This window comes from Argopecten irradians, chromosome 1 (genome assembly GCF_041381155.1).
Source record: "Argopecten irradians isolate NY chromosome 1, Ai_NY, whole genome shotgun sequence".
Taxonomy (NCBI): domain Eukaryota; kingdom Metazoa; phylum Mollusca; class Bivalvia; order Pectinida; family Pectinidae; genus Argopecten; species Argopecten irradians.
In genome coordinates this window covers 61,040,308-61,058,058 of record NC_091134.1, presented here as the reverse complement: position 1 = coordinate 61,058,058, position 17,751 = coordinate 61,040,308, and the positions used below count along the sequence as shown (strand labels likewise).

General features: G+C 34.2%; 1 protein-coding gene across 1 annotated transcript in view; it reads right to left on the bottom strand.

The window, feature by feature from the left end:
- Nucleotides 1-3,272: 3,272 nt before the first annotated feature.
- Nucleotides 3,273-17,751, bottom strand: part of LOC138336354 (uncharacterized) — a 28,741-nt gene continuing 14,262 nt past the window's right edge. The window contains 6 exon segments of the mRNA XM_069285803.1: nt 3,273-10,030; nt 10,922-11,420; nt 13,262-13,440; nt 13,748-15,323; nt 15,698-15,841; nt 17,318-17,424. Of these exon segments, the coding sequence (XP_069141904.1) occupies nt 9,711-10,030; nt 10,922-11,420; nt 13,262-13,440; nt 13,748-15,323; nt 15,698-15,841; nt 17,318-17,424 (2,825 nt within the window). The 3' untranslated portion in view covers nt 3,273-9,710.

The following is a 17,751-nucleotide window of genomic DNA, read 5'->3' as shown; positions in this document are numbered from 1 at the left end:
TCATTGGCAAGTCTTATTGTGACGTAATAACCTGGATATATATATATATATATATATATATATATATATATATTGGAGCGTGATTAGAAAAGACGTTATCTTCCATCTTCGATCCCTACTCGTTCAGTTTTCACCGATGGACCGGGATTTTAGACGATACATGTATAAGATATGAATGTTATAACGGAAGGGAAGCCATACTAACACTCTGCACACAGTTTTAACAACAATAAAACAACAGCAAACAACTTGAATACTAGAGGCATATATTGATCAGTTTTGGGTTATTGTTGCATATCGATGCAATTATTAGTACATGTAGATAGCTAAGTTTCGTGTCATCGCCGATCGTAGTATATGTACAACAAACGAGTTTCGCCGATTTGATGGGCAACTAAACAAACTTTGGTTTTTAAACTAATAATTTGACAAGTCGACAGTCGCCATTTTCCAGAAGAAAGCAGACATATCATTAGAAAAAATGATAACGAAACTATCATTCACGAAAGGTATGGTTGCAATAAATCCTGAAGAGGCATGATGAAGTGTTCTGATAAATATATACGAACCTGTTTTAAGACGTTACGACAGTTTAGAGTACCTTATTTAGGATGGAGCATTGCGTTCCTGTAAAGAACAATCAAACCGTTCACTTGTTCTTACCTATGATAGATTTTGGTGTTGGAACAATTAATGAAACCATCTGTAGAAGCTTAGGAAAGATCTCCATGACTTTTATTTGTTGCTTTAAATAATGTGCAGATCTGTTGCACAGGGGTCTAAGAATTAGTTAGAGTTTTTATCAAGTTGGACCCACTAGAGTCTCGATCTACCGGTATATCAAACATTGGTAAAATTAATTTTCTGCATGCATGATATTTTCAGAGTTTTGTGTATTTGTACTAAGCTTTAGGATTACTAGGGCTCCCGACTTTAGCGTGTCCGGACTAATTAATTGGGCCGTTTGAGTTACCGGACCTTCAGACTCTAGGGCATGTGAAATACAACTGAGAGTTGTTTTGGGAGGCTGCCGTGGTATCTGCCATCAGGGGGACCTGAGAATTAGTTACAGTTTGTATAATTGCGGACCCACCAGAGTGCCCTAAGACCATTTTATTGTGTTTTATCCTGCAGCTGTCCCGTATACGAAAGGCTTTATCCGTCAATACGAAATGCTTTATCCGTCAATACGAAATGCTTTATCTGTCAACGTGAATTTGTTCCATATCACAAAGGCGACTAAATTGGAATCTAAATTGGGATTTTCTAACGTCTCCCTTAACGTCGCACCATTTTTGACATTGAGCTGAGCGTTCGCCCTTGTGATGGTGTTTTGGTCTGTGTTCGTACTCAGCCTGAAAGTAAATTACACCTAGCCTCCTGTAGAATTCCGAACAGAAAGGAAGGAAAAAGGCTAGATTGCCAATTGCCAGTGTACGAAGTATGTGACCGGACGGGTTGAGTTGCTTGGTGTCTTTTTAGTACAATATTTCATTGGGATAGCATTACAAAATGTGCAAAGTTTCCATTTACTATTGTCTCCTAAATCATACATGTATTAGCCATACTCATGTGTAGATACCTTACGTATAGGAGAAACACCGAAAACTGTAGATTAGTCAAGATAATGGACAATGCGAGGCCCGAAGGGCCGAGCATTGTTCGTTATCTTGACTAATCTACAGTTTGAGGTGTTTCTCTTACTTAAAACATGGCACTCTGATGTACAACGCTAACTATGGCTATTGTGTAACTAATCTACAGCTACAGGTAAGGCCTTCAACCACCTTTGAAAGTGAACATGTCAGCACAGTTGTAATATGTCTACTCTGGTCGTGCATGCATTGCATGAATTTTTCATGAAATTTCATACCAATGTTATTACCAGATAATTTTTTGCGAGTTTGAGTTCTCTTCATTCTGAGTGGAACAGAACAAGAGGCAACATGGCGGACAGTGCAGATCAGATCTTTATGAAGTCAAACTATCTAAAATGATTATCAAATTTCCAATAACAGAGTATATTTTGTGATATGTTAATTTAACTGCTGTCAGAGGCAGACCATTCACTTGGATATAACTTGTTGGAAATTCACAAGATATAGAGGATGACCATGGAAATGTAGTAATTTTGAATATACAGCTCTACGTTATGATATGAAGAATATGATTGGACCTAAAACATAATATCAAGATTTAGTGGATTCTAAAGGAAACTACATTGAAATTCAGTGAAAACGGCAAAGTGATGAAAAGTGAGCTTAAAATTTCAAATTTGCTCATTAGGCTTTGTGTGATTCTTGGATAAGGAATTATACCGAGATTATTCAATTTGGGAAACGTGGATTTATGTGTTACGTGTATGTATTCAAGTATGTATTCAAGAAATGAAGCAATTAACACCGAAATTATTGGGAAATATACCGAAAGCATTCATTCAATTTTCAAGAAAGAAAGTACACATTTCTATTTAAAATCAAAACATCATTGTTGGAATGCCTGTGCTGTCGAAATACTAAAGAGTCTTGATTTTCAACACAAGGAGTAATTTTATGCGTTGTGGTTGATGTGATTGGATTTATGACGATGTCCACGAATCAATATATAAAACAGAAAATATGTAATAATATGTATTATTGAAGTTTTCTATTACATTTATGTTGAATTTGATTACATTTATTTGTTATTTATCTGTCCAATTTTACAGTGCTGCATGTAGTGTCACTCTTTACCTTTCATTGTACATTAGTTTACCTGGAACTGTAGATTAGTTGAAACTAATCTACAGCTACAGGTAAACTAATGTACAGTGAAAGGTGTACTAATCTACAGACAGAACAAGTACTTGAACATTAGTCTAAATAAAGTACTGGGGACAACAAAAGATGACATCATAGCCATGTTTTAAATCTAACTATTGCCTCATTGCTTCCCTTTTAAGGTCAGTGTCGGATCATACATGTATACGGGTGTATCTCTGAACGCCAACATTTTGGATTTACCTTTGTAGGTCTTTAGACTGGGGCGGGTGTTGATCTCGGCTGGCTGCAAATTACTCTTGCCTCCATGGTACACGGGAGACCACCCTTAAACGACTTTTAACTGATATGTTGAACTGGTGCGGTATGGTCTTACCATTAAATGTGATATAATGTAATATTGATAGCACATATATTGTAATTCTATACTTTGATTATTTAGCAAAACCATCATAATTGTTAACTACATAGCCCCCAATACACCCAGACTCTAATACAAAAACAACAGCCATATTGTATAATGGTAATATCTTTAATAGACTAAACAACATTCACAGAAAAATAGATCACTATTACAGTTTACCTTGTATACACATTCTACTAATTAGACAAGATCAAAATACAAGATTTATACAGCACAAACCACTTCTGTATGTACACGGACACAAGAATTATTTTCAGTCTGTATATCGACTTGCTTTAGATTCTACAAAACATGTTCAATTGTTTTACAGGATTACACTGTAGATAAAAATACAGCAAGTAATCAATACCACATGGCTGATTTTGTTCACAAAACTCCAATCTAAGGCCTGTAACATGTCTCTATAAAAACTAGAATATGTCCAAATAATGTAGACATTATGTGTTTGCTGTATTTCATACTGGTAGCTGTAATTTAACACTTATAGCCACCACACATGTATGTATTTGCTCTATCTGTACTGATAGCTGTAGTTTAGCACTTATATCTGTTGCTACCACATATGTATATGTTTAATGTTATCTGTACTGATAGCTGTAGTTTAGCACTTAACCACCACACATGTATGTATTTGCTCTATCTGTACTGATAGCTGTAGTTTAGCACTTAACCACCACACATGTATGTATTTGCTCTATCTGTACTGATAGCTGTAGTTTAGCACTTAACCACCACACATGTATGTGTTTGCTGTATTTCGTACTGATAGCTGTAGTTTAGCACTTATATCTGTTGCTACCACACATGTATGTGTTTAATGTTATTTGTACTGATAGCTGTAGTTTAGCACTTATATCTGTTGCTACCACACATGTATGTGTTAATCAGGGAAAGGAATTTATATAAGTTTTAAGCTTGTTTTCCGATCCCGAAATGTGTTTATTTACTGTATTATATGTATCATTATATGAATAAAATACTGTTTAAACTAAATGTTATTTGTACTGATAGCTGTAGTTTAGCACTTTAACTAACTACCACACATACTGTATATATGTTTACTGTATTTCGTACGGCTGGCTGTAAATTAGCACTTATAGCCATCACACATATATATATTTGCTGTATTTTATAATGATATCTGTAATTTAGCAATTTTATTTACCACACATGTATGTGTTTGCTGTAAATTAACATTTTAATATGTTCCAATTGAAAAGACCTACTTCTGAGTAACATATTGCCAAGATCATTCTGATAATTTTTTTTTCATCAATATATTAATATTTATAAATGACATACCTTTATAAAACAAATGACAGAATTTGCAGATGCTGCCACGATAGAATAGCAATGTAGGTACATAAAAATAGATAGAATAGTAATGTAGATACATAAGAAATATGATAGAATAGCAATGAAGGTACATAAGAAATATGATAGGATAGCAATGTAGGTACATAAGAAATATGATAGGATAGCAATGTAGGTACATAAGAAATATGATAGGATAGCAATGTAGGTACATAAGAAATATGATAGAATAGCAATGTAGGTACATAAGAAATATGATAGAATAGCAATGTAGGTACATAAGAAATATGATAGAATAGCAATGTGGTACATAAGAAATATGATAGAATAGCAATGTACCCGGGGTACATAAGAAACAACTTTAGAAAATAGATTTGAAAAAGGATCAATATTGTTGGATTATTTTTGATAGACAATTAAATCATCATGATAGATCTTATGAAGTAAGCAGTAATACATATATATTTCATCTCAAATTATCCAGTTACATATATATATATATATATATATACTTATCTGACCAAATACAAACTAATGTCAAACCATGCATAACATAGCTGCTAAGTTTGGTTTTATTTGATTAACATCATATTAACAGTGACAGAGTCATAAACCTTTCAAAGGACTATCATATTGTAAAAATATAACACATGTAATTAAAACACCTTTACAAAAAACTCAAAATATTAACAGAAATATTACACAGCTCATGGATCAACAGATTAAGCCAAATACCTTTTGAAAACATTAGGCATAGATAAAATTTCACAATACACTTTAATTTTCCTCAACTATAGCTATTTATGTATGTGTATTATTTCAAATTAACTAATTAAATGTAAGTTAATATCATTGAGCTGGCCAAACAAAATCAGTGGTGCATTAATTATTTGATTGTTTGCTCTTATGATATATATAATAAGTAATGAATGGCAAGAATTTATAAATATAAATGCTTCTACTCAAATCTTTGACATTTCTAGAATACGCATGGTATATATCTATACTTGTTCTTTCTAAAAACTGAAACTGAAGATTAATATATGCTGAGTTACCTCCCTTATGGGTAGATATCCAATGTGACATCATTATTTTTGAGTGAAAGTTCTCTAGAAAAGTGTGACATTAAGCTTGTAATCACAATATCTACACGCAAGGACGGATAACTCTGTGATGTGCAAACACAGAAATATCTGATCTCAGATAATTTTATCATTATGTAAATAAGAGTTACACTACTGTACAGTATTGATATACAGTCACACCTGTCTATAAAGACAAACCTGTCTATAAAGACAACCCAAAAGTAAAATGATCTTTATAACCAATTGGTCTTTATACACAGGTTGAATTATTTGAAATTGGTCATTTGGGACCCTAGGTTAGTGGTCTTATTAAGCAGGTGGTCTTTATACAGAGGTTGAATTATTTGAAATTGGTTTGATTTTAAACATATTTTTATTGTCGTAAATTATTGACAACAGGGATTGGACACAAGTTTTGCCAACTTAGTAACGTCCTCTCCCGGAAATTGAAATTGGTCATTTGGGACCCTAGGTTAGTGGTCTTATTGAGCAGGTGGTCTTTATACAGAGGTTGGATTATTTGAAATTGGTCATTTGGGACCCTAGGTTAGTGGTCTTATTGAGCAGGTGGTCTTTATACAGAGGTTGAATTATTTGAAATTGGTCATTTGGGACCCTAGGTTAGTGGTCTTATTAAGCAGGTGGTCTTTATACAGAGGTTGAATTATTTGAAATTGGTCATTTGGGACCCTAGGTTAGTGGTCTTATTAAGTAGGTGGTCTTTATACAGAGGTTACTACTAAGATAGGTTTTACTGTATACACTCAACATTACATCCTTGATCTCCAGGAGTTACTATCACCATTGCTACATCCACACCAGTAAAATGTCGCAGCAAAACTCAGGGAAATGACCCGGGGTCAGTTTGGTTTTTTTATCAAAAGGAACAGGTTGATTGAATAACAGAACACAGTAATGACTTTAAGTTCAGCTTCAGTGTAATTTTCGATAGAAGTCGCTATAGGCATGTAATTCTAAAGAGAGGTAAGTGGGTTGTATATTTGTGATGGAAGATAGCTTGACAATGCAGTATTTTATTTTTTTAAGAAAAAAAGGCAGGGGTGCCCTTATTACAGCAGGTGCCCTCTTTAGGTCACATACGGTATATGGTCAGCTGGGGTTTTTCCTGAAATGCCTTCAGTGTTACCACAAGGTTGACACAGTGACAGTAATAGTTAACACTTATCGAGAATGACCGGATGAGTAAATTAAGGAAAAAGCAATTATTCTTATAAACATGTAATCAACAAGCATAAAATCAACATCTCAAAACATTACACATATACATATTTATGCATAAAAATTTAACTGATCTAGATATACTAATCTTACTAGTAATTAAGGTTAATTATACAATCTAAAGCTTCTTAATTTGATAAAGATAAAAACATTTCAATTCATACAAAATATTTCTGCTTTTAAAATATATAACAAATCAAAGCTGTAAAAATGCAAATTATAAATCCTTGTACAATCTACCTAATTGTATAATGAAAGCATGTTCTTTATCAATAAAACATAGAATGTATATGTAATCATTATTTGCGAAATAAAACAAATAATTAACAAAATCTCAGGAAATAATTATTAGCTGCATCCAAGATTTAATTCATACAAAACTTAACAATATTGTGCGTAATTCATTAGTCAGAAAGTTTGAATAGATGAGTATAAAGGCACTATGATGGTCAAAAGATTAAGTGGTCAAACATTTTAGACAGCTCTCTAGGTCTTGGTCCCATGTTTAAGCCTTCCAAATGTATGTACTAGTGATGTGGGCATTGGATCTACACATCTTATTTAACCTACTTATAATGATCTACAAAACCCTGATACAACTATACATTATCATACAAAAATGAAGAATAAAAAAAAAAACTGTACATCGATATACATGTATATAATCCAAAATTACAATTTTTCACTAGTCTATGTATGGCACTACAATTAGATGTTGTTTTAGAAGGGTATCTATTCCAAAACTTGCACATAGAGTTACGTTAACCATTTTACATTATTAATATGCATTTGTCTCAAATCATGATTATATATAGGCACAAACAAATATCATACACAATGCACTTTCATTGGAATGTATAAGGAATTCCAATCCCAAAGCCAGAAAAGAAAAAAATATATATACAATTAATGAAATAGTACAACTTTTTACACTCAACAATATAAAATGTGTATGATTTGTAAAAATCTTGCTAAAATAAATTTGTATAGCACTTACACATGGCATGGAGATCATAAAATATTAATACAAGCATAAAAAAAATAAAAATACATGCTTGACAATATGCTTGACAATCTCAAATTCTATATTAAAATATAATTGCTGCTTTAATTACATCTTCAACATTTACATTGTAACACACATAAATCTCTGTTAATTAACAAAATAATTATGCTTTATAACGAATTTTCAAGGATATGGCTTAGCTACTTTATTAAGCCTAATGATGATGAATTGATTGGGATGTCACGAGACTTTTATGTCCATTAGTATTCTGACTTTACAGTTTTAATTGAACTATCTGCTTTTGCAGGTGCATATAGATCTATGTAATTATATCACATGTTTGTAAGCATAATTTTTTTTTAAAGAAAATAACCTGATTTTGTCACACAAACCGATACATTAACAACCACTAACTACTGACAAGAACAGATAACTCTGTAATATTCAATGATGGAATGCTATGAATGCATTTACAATGCAACGCAAGTTTATTTTGTTTAATATGGTGATCATGGAAGATGAGACAATGAGCTTGAATCTCTTGGAGTCTGACAACCTCATATATAAATCTTGACATTAAGTCAAAAACTTACCTAAATGACAGTTGGGTGAAAAAACATCTCCCTGCATAAAAGTTAATAAAACATTTGGAAACCGATAATTAAAAAAAAACACATTACATTATACAAAATACAATAAATCATTAGTGGTCCCTTCACATTTAACAATCAATAAACACATTGGACTAATTCATGCACCAGGTGGTACCAGGTTTATACAGGACTTGTATCCCCAGTGGTGATGGAACAAAACTCTTTGTAATCTTCTCGCTAAAATGACAGTACTGCAGGATATCATCTTTTAGCATAATTCCATCACTAATAAAAACAATAGTCCCGCATAAACCTGATGAAGTATCAAGTGGTATGTGACATAGTCCCATTGATCTAGGCCATTTTTGATTATACGGTTTGACTGGTTGGACCTATAGTTGTTCGTTTATTAATTAAAGACGGACCTGGTGATTTCAAGTTGTTTTCAGACGAGCCTTGACAAAGCCCCCACAGGCCTATATAAAAAACTGCAGGTCCGTCAGGATTTATGCTTGAAATAATGATTTTAAACAACGGTCGAACCGGTTGTTCCGAATAAACGAAAACGGCCCTAGACAAAACATTAATATCATTGATATTTTAGTTTGTTTCATTAAATAGCAATATTTGAATGGAAATACAGCAAAGAAATAAAACACACAAATCAAATCACAAGAACATCACACCTGTGTGTATATACATTGTACAGTAAAATGCCATTTACTCTGTTCGGCTGTATTCTTTACCTTAAGTATCTTAACAAGTTGAGACTTCATCTCGGGTGATCTAAAAATACCACGCTTAGGTACATACATGTATTACAGTTGAATGAGTTCATAAGTTGATGAAATTGTCTAAGGTAAAATAGGAATCAAATCTTTTTTTTGAAGCAGATCAAACATCAACATATTGACCTACTTCAGGCACATGACCATGCTATCTTACCTTGACAAACCTGTCATCCAATCATAAAGTTCTAGTGAGCTGGTAAAGGACACTAAGTCAATCAGCACAAGATAAATTTGTATATATAGGACATTTGGAAAGGTGAGGTTCACAATATAAAAATATGTGTCCAAGAACTTTTATTAAAACTAAATAATGTATTTTTTTTTACATCATTGTCACTCTTTACGTGACATGGTCTGTTATGATGTAGGATACTATGAATCCTACTAAACAGGGCCTTACTACTTCATTGAGACCTTGGCAGGTCTTTGAAATATATATATATAATGATTGACAGCTACTTTATGAACTCCAGAATTTAATGTAGACTTTCATCAGGAATTAATCCTTCTTCAGCATCTTTTCTGGTACCATACGAGTTTCAGTGTCCTCTGGAATGTTTCGTTTTCCTATGACTTGGACATGTCTAATATCATTATCTGTGTCAATTTGACCGTCATTCTCCAGTGTGACTGGGTCACCTTGACCTTCATTCTCCAGTGAGACTGAGTCACCTTGACCTTCATCACTCCCTGTCATAGCCTTTGAAGGGGTGTTGCAGTGTGCTGGCTGGAGTTTGTGACGAATGATTGGGTCACTGTTACCTCTCACAAGTTTCTCCCTCTGGTAGATTATCTCATCTTGTTGTGAAGAACTTCTCCCTGTTGACAAAGTAATTGTGAAATGTAACAAAATCTTGAATTAGGCAGTAAATTTTAGAGGAATTATGTATAATCATCTTATAGCTTTTTTAAAAAACATTCCCATCAATTCAACATACATTGTACTTTTGATACAGTACAGAACCTCACTCAGTTTGAATAAGAAGATCTACAAATTCATAGACAGAACAGCTTCAAGAAGCAGAAGATTTACAAATTTAATGATTTAAATGGAGTGAAGTCCTGGAAATAAGTTGATGAAAATTGCATAATGTTAATTTTTACTATCAGTAGAACTGTAAAAATATAATATAGAAAATTCACATGTTTTACCCTCAAATACATGACCTGAAAACCCATATCTGACTAAATGAGTTAAGGTACTGTATTCTTTATAATTACAATTCAATCAAATATTACATAACAAGGTAAAAAGTGGAAATTAATGCCAAAAATCAAATTCTACAACACATGTTTAGCATATGGTAATTCTCTGTTAATTGAGGTGACATTGTCTAGCATGAAAGTATTCATAATGTGAGGCAACCATATCAGATGACATAACAGAAACATCGAGATGTTGCTGCCATCACCAACAGAAATGTAATGCTTTGTCTCAACTCATTGTCCATGACTAACAAAGAAGAGTCTTATGACTGAATACAGAGACAAAATGATCAAATTAGTCTGCATTATACTTGCAAAATGACAGAATAACAGAAATTTTAAATGTGTAGCGAAATGAATTAAATTAAAGCTAGTACACCAATATTCACTCAAACATGGTCTTGTATCATTAAGTTAATAAAATACCCATATGAAAGTTATTACCATGACTTTCTAATCAACTCTAATGTTGTACCAGTGTATTAAAGAATATAATTAAACTACCTTTGCTTTTGAATGACTTTCTTGAATTTACTTTCTGCATCAATTCGTTCATAGATGTGGTTAGGGGGCTAGAGTGAAAGACTTCTGAAGATCCTGATGTGTTTGATTTCAGTCTTGGTCTACCAAGATCTTCAAAGGATTCTTGTCTCGACAGTCGATGAGATGAATGATGATGGTATGAACTGGTACTACTTCCACTGATGTATCCCGAATCCTGATGTTCATAAATTCCTTTACCTTTAGGCAGCGGTGTTTGGAAGGTCAGGTCTTCGGTTTTTTGAGTTGTTAACGATACTATTTCTGTGTGTTCACCCTTGGGTTGTCCTTCCTGGGATTGTTCACCCTGGGGTTGTCCGTCCTGTTGTTGTTCGTCCTCTGAACTGTCTGTCTTTAAATCACTACTTAGACTGTCACTGCTGGAATTCTGGTCGTCATTGTCACTTGAGGCATCACCACTATCCTCTCTACCACAAGTAACAGATCTTCTGTATTCCAGCTCCTGTGACAACAAAATAGAAAACTGAAACATACTAACATATAATGGGATTTATAAAAGGAAGAGTAACACAACAAGAACTCACACAGATTGTTAGTCTAGTAATGGCTGCTATAGGTCATCTTGTCTGATCGGTCCAAAAATACAATATGCACAACTAAGGCCCTAGGGAATCTACATATGAAATTTGAGAAAGAATCCTTTAGTACTTTCTGAGAAATAGCTGTAGCAAAAATTGTTAACGGACGGACAGACATGCCACGGACCATGTATGAAAGGCGATTTGAATAGCCCACCATTATCAAATGGTGGGCTAAAAACTGGTAAAGCATGATTAGTTTTAATCTGTTTTACATCCTATTTACAGCCAGTGCCATATATGGACCTACCTGGTGTTCTGTAGGTTTAGCGAAGCAAGGAAACTGCCAAACCCACCACCAACCATAACATATAAATAGTGTGGTGGCTATATGTAAACCCACCACCACCCATAACATATAAATAGTGTGGTGGCTATATGTAAAACCACCACCACCCATAACATATAAATAGTGTGGTGGCTATATGTAAACCCACCACCACTCATAACATATAAATAGTGTGGTGGCTATATGTAAACCCACCACCACCCATAACATATAAATAGTGTGGTGGCTACATGTAAACCCACCACCACCCATAACATATAAATAGTGTGGTGGCTATATGTAAACCCACCACCACCCATAACATATAAATAGTGTGGTGGCTATATGTAAACCCACCACCACCCATAACATATAAATAGTGTGGTGGCTATATGTAAACCCACCACCACCCATAACATATAAATAGTGTGGTGGCTTTATGTAAACCCACCACCACCCATAACATATAAATAGTGTGGTGGCTACATGTAAACCCACCACCACCCATAACATATAAATAGTGTGGTGGCTACATGTAAACCCACCACCACCCATAACATATAAATAGTGTGGTGGCTATATGTAAACCCACCACCACCCATAACATATAAATAGTGTGGTGGCTATATGTAAACCCACCACCACCCATAACATATAAATAGTGTGGTGGCTATATGTAAACCCACCACCACCCATAACATATAAATAGTGTGGTGGCTATATGTAAACCCACCACCACCCATAACATATAAATAGTGTGGTGGCTATATGTAAACCCACCACCACCCATAACATATAAATAGTGTGGTGGCTATATGTCATTCAGCTGTGGGCTTTTCTTGATGAAGGTTGACACCATATATCAAAATGTTACACATACAGTCAGTGTCTCGTAACTGTCCCAAATGGTTCATGAACTTGTAACAAAAGGATTTTTACTGGATAGTGGTAGAATGTTTGACACTTTATGGTTTTTGAACTGATTTTTCCTGAATAGTGGTAGAATGTTTGACACTTAATAGTTTTTGAACTGATTTTTCCTGGATAGTGGTAGAATGTTTGACACTTAATGGTTTTTGAACTGATTTTTCCTGGATAGTGGTAGAATGTTTGACACTTAATGGTTTTTGAACTTATTTTTCCTGGATAGTGGTAGAATGTTTGACACTTAATGGTTTTTGAACTGATTTTTACTGGATAGTGGTAGAATGTTTGACACTTATAACCACTCCTGGCCAGTTTTCAAAACCATTTTGAGAGTAGAAATATTCATAGTTAGCCTTTCTGATAATGACTGAAGTGATATTTGTATTGATCAACTTTCATTATTTCTATATTCATGATTTCATAGCAACAACGAATACCATGGAAGTTTTTACACAATGATCATTTCGAGATATATACAGTACATGATTGTTAAGAGGCACAGTATGCTACCTGATATTCCTGTTCCAAATGCTGTTTCCTATTTCTGTCTGCCCTTTTGACAGCCAACAAGTGGTATTTCCTTGTGTCAGCATACTCGTCCTGATCTATAGACAGTCCTCCTTTCTCTATCCTCTCAAACGCCAGATCAAAGTAATGTATGGCATCCTTAAAGTGCTTCATCCCTTCACCTGTCAACAAGATCAAATAAAAGTTGTTGAAATGATTTCAGAATCCTTATATTGTTTTCAAATGGCTTTTGGTGTTAAATTACATATTGGAGGTGTACTTCACCTAATCGACACACATCATTTGCATTATGAAGACAAAAAAGCAAAAAGAGTGTGACAAAAAAGTTAAAAAGGCAAAATGTTGAAGCATGCATGCACTCCAAGATAAGGGAATCAAAGAAAAATGGTATATGTTGAGAGGCATAATACTTTGATCTGAAGACCCAAAAAAGACATCTTTCTCAAATAAATGTACATAAATACAAACCTATGTTCTTTTTGCCAAGCTCGTAGTCCCCCCAGTTATAAAAGATACGGGCGATTTTGCTGTAACTTAATGTCAAATCCTCATGAGGTTCCTTCAGAAATGCTTTCCTTACTTCAAGACACTTTTTAGCATCTGAAAGTGATTCCTCATAGCGTTTCAACTCTAAGTACAGAACTGATCTGTTCCTCAGGGCCAGAGCATACTCTTCCCTTGTGTCTGTTCCTCGCTGCCTATGTTTCCTTATAACATCGTTGAAATGTGTCAGCGCCTCTTCAATGTACCGATCATAAGTTGACTTTTCCAACGTATCTTTCAATACAACTGACAGCTGACAAACTGCACGATTAGTTCTGAACATGTCCACATCTGGATGATCCTCACCAAACCTTGACTCCAACGCCTTTGAAACTGCTTTTTCATGATATCTCATACATTTGTCTGAGTCATGCTGGTAGTACATGCAACCAAAGTCGTTATAAACATTGGCAAGTATCATAATTACATAAGTCAAAGGTTCAATCCTTCTGTCCTCTAAATACTGCTGCGCCTTTGTCAGGCTCTCCATTGCCTTTATTCGCTCATCAATTTTTTTGAAATACAGTGCCTTTTTATGGTAAAAGCTTCCTAAAACAACCTTCATACCAGGACTAGGCCTCCTAATATTTGTTTTTTTCTCTGTAGCATCTATAGTGCCTGGAATTTCTGAAAGTAAGTTCATTTCAGTCTGCAGTTGTATCATGTAGCCTCGGAAGAAAATCTCCTGTTCAACTTGGTGATTTGTTTCAGCCACTGTGATTATCCACTTCAACCATTCAAGCTGCCTGTCCTGTGATAGTGCTAGTCGGCCTATCTCTAAAATACGGTTTGATTTCTTTACATCTAATTGAAATATTCCAGCCTTTTGATTCCTTGAAAGTTCTATTGCAATGTCGAAGTAGCTCTGAATGTGAATGTTATACTCTCTAATGCATACTGCAACACTACTATAGAAATCTGTTCTCTCTTTCGCAATTATTGAAATTATTCTTTCCATGTATTTAAAAAACCTTTCTTTAGCAGGTACCAGTACTTCTTCAAATTTGTCTTTCCGTTTGTTCAGAAATTGATACACTAGGGGGTGTAGAGAGTAAAGAACTTTTCTATTGTTGTCTTTCAGTTCTTTCGGCATGGGCATCATGTCCTCATTGCGATTTCCCTGAGTCTGAATGGTGGTGTCTTGGACCTCAACAAGGTGATATCTTTTCAAATGAAACAGTTTCAAATTTGTTGGTAGAGCACCATCAGCCTCTAGCACTGCATTAGCAGCATCAAGGTCAATAGGTGACATCTTGAATATTGTTAACTGCATTAAGATTTCCTTCATCTCCATGTCAAGTCTATCAAAACTCTCCTGGAGACATGTTTCCATGCCAACCAAAGCCAGTCTTTCATTACTGCTCCTCATGTGGTGTATCAGGGCTGCAGCTTTGACCTGTCCATAACAGTTTTTCAGGATACTACATACTGTACGTAAAGCTAGAGGGATACCCTCTGTCACCTCAACAAGGCTGTCCTCTTCTGTGTCACTAACCAGACCCTGATAAAGACATACAGGAAGTGATTTAGCCATTTTATAGTTCGAGAAAAGTAAAGGCAAGCTTTGTTTATCATGCAAGAGATTTATTATTTGTTATACAAACATGCTTATTTAAGTTCATTAAAAAATCTTAACACATTACTTATACTGTAATTAACACATTAGTACAAAGATGAAGAAATGAAAAGACATACAGGTACATATACATAATTTACTTGCTTACAGAAATTGCAACAAGCCTTATGGTGTTTTACCGAAATGTTGTCATCACAAAAAGTTTCAATACAAGATTTTTCTATAACATCCGAGTTGACAGAAAGTGGGAATACAATGGGTTCAAAAGAATGATTTTCTGTTCTGACTACACATCTTACTCTTGGAGTGCATTTTCTGATCAATTCCTTGGCATGTTCTGTCTGCAGCCTTCTAACCTCCACAGCGTACATTAGATCTCTTAAATCGTCTTTATCAGAGCTGTTAAGCATAAGGCTCACACGACTTGTGATAATCACTCCGACCTGTCAGCATAAAGAATGATTACAACAATTTAGACATACAGTAAAACCCCTATAACTCGAACAGAAGGGTACCACATCAATAGTTCGAGGAATACAAGGTATTTGACTCCTCTGAGGTTGGTCATGATCGATCGTCGACTGTAAAAATATTTGGTCTCGAACAATGCATGCCAATGACATTTTAATTTTCAGTATTTTGAATTTTTATGAAAATGGTTTTTGATAGCAATATCAAATGGAAAAAAGGTGTATTATATCTGTTCAAGTTATCAGGGGTTTTGTTACATAAAATATATAGGGACACGGTCAGGACCGTGCAATCAATTCGACAAATGGGAGATATTCGAGGAATTCGAGTTAGAGGGGTTATACTATATATAAATATATACGATCTGAAATGAATATTCGTTTCATATGAGATTATATGAAACAAGTCTTAGAAGTTCAAAACTCATATGAAATGAACACAAGTTAGTTTTTATAACATAACTACAACAACCTACATTACTTTTTTAACAAAATGTGCTGAAAAAATCAGCAGAGGTCACCTTTTTTGATCTGCTGTCCTTTGTACTGTATTTTGGTCATGCCATGCACATAAGGAGGAATATGTAATAAAGTAGTTTATTATTGTTTATCCCTTAAGGATTTGTTACTGTTGACCCAAAAAGTTACTGGTCCTGACTGAAAGGTACTGGTCCTTACAAAGTTAGAATTCATCCTTGTAGTTAATACAATTACAAGACTATACCAGCAAAGTAATGGTTTTACTAACAAAATATATCCGCATATCCAGATTAGTATCGTGCACTCTCAACAAAGTTGACTGAACACCAGAATATTACGAAAAATTAGTTTTGTACAGTTTGATCTTCAACCTTTCTACAATTCTACTATTAATTTTTGTTTTGTATATACTGTATTTTTGCGCGTATAGTGCACACTTTTTTCATAATTTATCAAGTGAAAAGTTGAGGGTGCGCACTATACGCAGTATATATCCTCTATCTGAACAAAAATTTGCAGGTCAAAGGACCAGCTACAGGGCAAAAACTCTCTCCCCGACTATAAAGTTGTCGGTCACAGGCAGACGGACAGGCGTTAATTTCGAACGCTGTTGTTTATCCAAAAAGTTCTTTTCTATCAATAGAGCCAAATTAAGAAATTTCATTAATCTTGTGACGATAAGCAGATCAAATCTTTCACAATATTTCTGTGACATGTCATGTACAGATTGTGTACTGTTATAGACTTGTAAAATGTGGAGTATCTACATAATATACATACTATCTGAATCCAATGGGGACATAAATAAAATAAATACAATTTCATGTCTAAATCATTGGATAACCATCGTTTTAGTTTCTGCCTCTAAATCAATAAAATATACAAAAAATTGTTTCAATAATAAGTCATTCCCTGATTGTTCTTTTATTTGTTTGGCTCCATTTTTCAAGATTCTACTGCTAATCTTACCTTACACTTTCGTTGTAGTTTCTTCAAAAGCATTTTGATGAACTCCCGTAATGTTTTGTTATTTTGGTTTAATACATCATCCACATTATCCAGCATGACAACTGTTCCTGAAACATCCAAAAGATTCCAAAATATCAAGATTTCCCTCTGATAAATCATTTCACAGCTTGTAATATCTAGCAGGATAATGGTGCCCACCACTGAATGACAACAACACTCCAATCTAATTATTTTCCCTGCATTTTTCTTACTTAAAACAATAAAAAACATCTGAAAACATTTGGAAAGCATATATGATGCTACTGAACTGTTAAATGCAAACTGAAATATATTGGTCATTGTTTATAATTCTAAATATATTGTACTTTGCTTTTTATTCTAAATATACAGACCATTGTTAATTATTCTAAGTAGTCTAAAAATTGAGATGCCTA